Below are 3,045 nucleotides of genomic sequence, written 5' to 3' on the forward strand. Positions count from 1 at the left end.
TCTTTTTTTTTTTTTTTTTTTTTTTTTTTGAAAATCTGAACCCATTTCCTCATGTTTGTTCCATTTCCAAAAAACAAAAAAAACAATTTCAACCAGGCCCACAAATGTAGTCAAAGATTGATGTAGGTTTGTAGTAATCAGTAACCAGAGGTATTGACCCAGAATGTCCAAAGTCAGGGGGAATGGATGTTTTGCAAGTGTTTTTTTTTTTTTTTTGTCTTTGCAGAAAACAAGAAACAGAAACAGGACTTTGTACCTCTCAAAGTTATTATCTGGTTCAGATAGAACAAACTCTAAAGTAATGTTTTTTTTTTTGTTTGTTTGACAAAATCAGTAGTTACTTAATTGTCCCACTTGTTTTCTCTTTCCACTGTCTTGCGTGACATGGACCTGTGTTCTGGACGACCAACAGAGGAGACTAGTATCTTCAGTAGTGTTCCCTTGGGCTTTTACATTCTGGGTAGCATGTTTATGTTAATTGGAGCAAAGTACATTGCAGGTCAGTGTGAGAGCGAGTGAATGAGAGATGGCGAAAGAGACCGATGCATGTTTTGTATGTGTGTCCTTTAAGTTCATTGGCCTGAGAGAGAGAGTGGTGAACATGAACATGAGTGTACAACAACCACTCATTAGTTTTCTTGTAGTAGTGTGAATGAATGGCGTAGAATAGCATTTCATGTGAGTCTGTAAGGAGGAAATTATGGAACAGGTCCCATTCATGTGTGATGGGATTTACTCGGAAAAACAAAAATCCACAGCACTCTCCAATTGATCAAAAATTGAGAACTGTGTTACTGATGGCTGTAAACATATGGCTTGGTTTGGTGAAATTGGTGGGGAAAAAAAGGTTCCTGTTCTAAGAATCTCTCTGTCTATCCCAAACTTGCTTTTGCTGTCACTTCTATTCAGTGTTGGTTTTCCCTTCTTCACAGTCTCCTCTTCTCATCCAGTGTCACGCTATCTCAAACATTTGTGTGCATGCTGAAAACGTCTCTGCTCATCAGTTGAGCAAACATGTAGTTTTAGCTGTTTTAACATTCCTTTTCTTTTTTTCTCTCTCACTAAAGCAGGGCAGAAATAGACTTGAACCTTATTGCATTTCAGAAGATGGAAAATGAAGTCATTGGGTCCATGGCTTACCCCTTCAAAATCAAGATGTGCTGTAGTGGCCTTGGCAAAAGACATTCCAACTGAAAGTCAAAATGATAAATTAAGACCTTTCAGGCCACGTAGCAGGAAGTTTTATTGACCATATCTGGTATGATGAAATCATTAATTCTCATGTCCTCATTACTGTAGTTTCCCCACACTGTTCTCTAGAAGCAGCTCCTTACTTTAACACTGAAGCTGCTGTGGTTTGGTGTTTCTGGTATTTTTCATGTACAGTACATTCTAATGGAATTGTCAATGATAGTAAGCAACTCTTGGCCGTGCAAAACAGTCATTGTCAAATTTGATATTTTTTTTAAATGGCACTAAAAGTCACAGACATCAACAGATGTGTGTCTGTGTATGGTGGTTTTAGTTTGAAAGAGTGAGACGTACTATTAGTACAATTTAGTTGCTTCTCAAATCTATTCAGGAGAGTTTTAGTGCACTTTATAATGTATTATGCTGTTATGTGTAACAGCAAGGGAACTGTACAATCTCATGTACTTAATGTTGTGATTGTTTTTTTTTCTCCTCTTTTACAATTTCATATGCCTGTTGAAAACGTTTGCCATTTTGTTGACAAAAATACTGTTCGTAGAAATCAAGTTAACCTGTCCAAAACACTGTGGCCCTGCTGACAGAAGTTGCGCTACTGCATAGCTTCTGCCTCTTGCAAGAGAGACCATTAAACAAGATGTCACTTGAGCAGTATTGAGTCAACATCTGAACAATTACTGACGAGGTCTGTGTAACTATATTTGAACGAACACACTGTTTTGTTATCAATTGTAGAGCACTGTTTTGTCTTATATTCGGTCAAGTCACTGTAATTTAATCTCTGAAATAGTGCATGTTAATTTCATTACTGTGCAGCTCAAGGAAGCGATGATGTTAAAATATAAAATTAATTTGACCTAAGTATTTCCTTTCAGTTCCAGCAACTGGTTTCTGTTTAAATATCTAACCTGAACTTGAAAGGAAATAGTTGGCACCTGATTTTTCTGTCATACTTGATGTCTGTGTAATGAAATATCACAAGTGCTATGACAATGAAGAATTTATGAACCAATGTAAACGGATTAGTTTTTTGATTATTATTTGCTAAATTTAATAATACAGTTGCCAATTTAGTGGTTTTCTTTAGTTTTTCTTTAGTTTCACAAGTTTGCATTTTAAAAAGCCGATCAGTTTTGTGAGAAGCATTTGTATAATGTACTTTGAATGGTACTTCCTTGATTTGTCTTTGATTTGTGTCCATGAATACTTGAAATGCAAAACATTTTTAAAAACTTGATTTATAAAAAGTAGCCAGTATTAAACTTTAGTCATTTGTTCTCTTTGTATGTGGCTTTGATTGTTGAATGTGTTGTGCTTACACAAGTTACATCTGGGTTGTAAATGTTAGTGAGTGATGCTGTGATGTTCATTACCACACCATCTTGCATGCCAGTTCTTTCCCCAGGATTTCAAGTAAATTTTCATCACTGAATTTTCTGTTTCTACACTTTTAGTGTACTTCACTGTCTTAAAACTACTTCTGGGGATTAAAAGATGTTTATGTTTAGTCTGTCAACATGCCAGACATTATATATTGTCCAGTTAAATTCAAGAAACGATTATGTTTCCTTCGAGATAAGATGGACAACGGTGGACTTAGCCTGCTAGCAACTTTATATCCGTATATTTTAGTGTTACGTTCGTGAACGAATCTTTTTGGTGAACGAATCGTTCTCGTTCACGTAATCCATTCTCATATTTCTCGTTCACTGAAATTCCTCCCTCCAGAGCAGCGCGACGCTATTGGCAGCGCATGCGCAGTTCAGTGAGCCGGGTAGCTCTGTGGACCGTTTCATCCTGTCAAAGAATGACTAAACCTCGAGCCAATAGCCTTCG

General features: G+C 36.6%; 1 protein-coding gene across 5 annotated transcripts in view; it reads left to right on the plus strand.

Annotated features, from left to right (window-relative positions):
- The window catches only part of LOC107700103 (glycerol kinase-like), a 19,218-nt gene extending 16,729 nt beyond the window's left edge, over window positions 1-2,489 (plus strand). For 2 of the 5 annotated variants that reach the window (XM_016501627.1, XM_016501629.1), the window contains 2 exons: window positions 413-499; window positions 1,068-2,489. In XM_016501627.1, coding sequence (XP_016357113.1) covers window positions 413-499; window positions 1,068-1,081 — 101 coding nt within the window. In that variant the 3' untranslated portion in view covers window positions 1,082-2,489. The remainder of the gene's footprint in view (window positions 1-412; window positions 500-1,067) is intronic. The other 3 variants (XM_016501628.1, XM_016501630.1, XM_016501632.1) reach the window with 3 other exon arrangements.
- Window positions 2,490-3,045: the final 556 nt, after the last annotated feature.

Source organism: Sinocyclocheilus anshuiensis, unplaced genomic scaffold, assembly GCF_001515605.1.
Source record: "Sinocyclocheilus anshuiensis isolate Anshui unplaced genomic scaffold, SAMN03320099.WGS_v1.1 scaffold1444, whole genome shotgun sequence".
In the NCBI taxonomy this organism is placed as follows: domain Eukaryota; kingdom Metazoa; phylum Chordata; class Actinopteri; order Cypriniformes; family Cyprinidae; genus Sinocyclocheilus; species Sinocyclocheilus anshuiensis.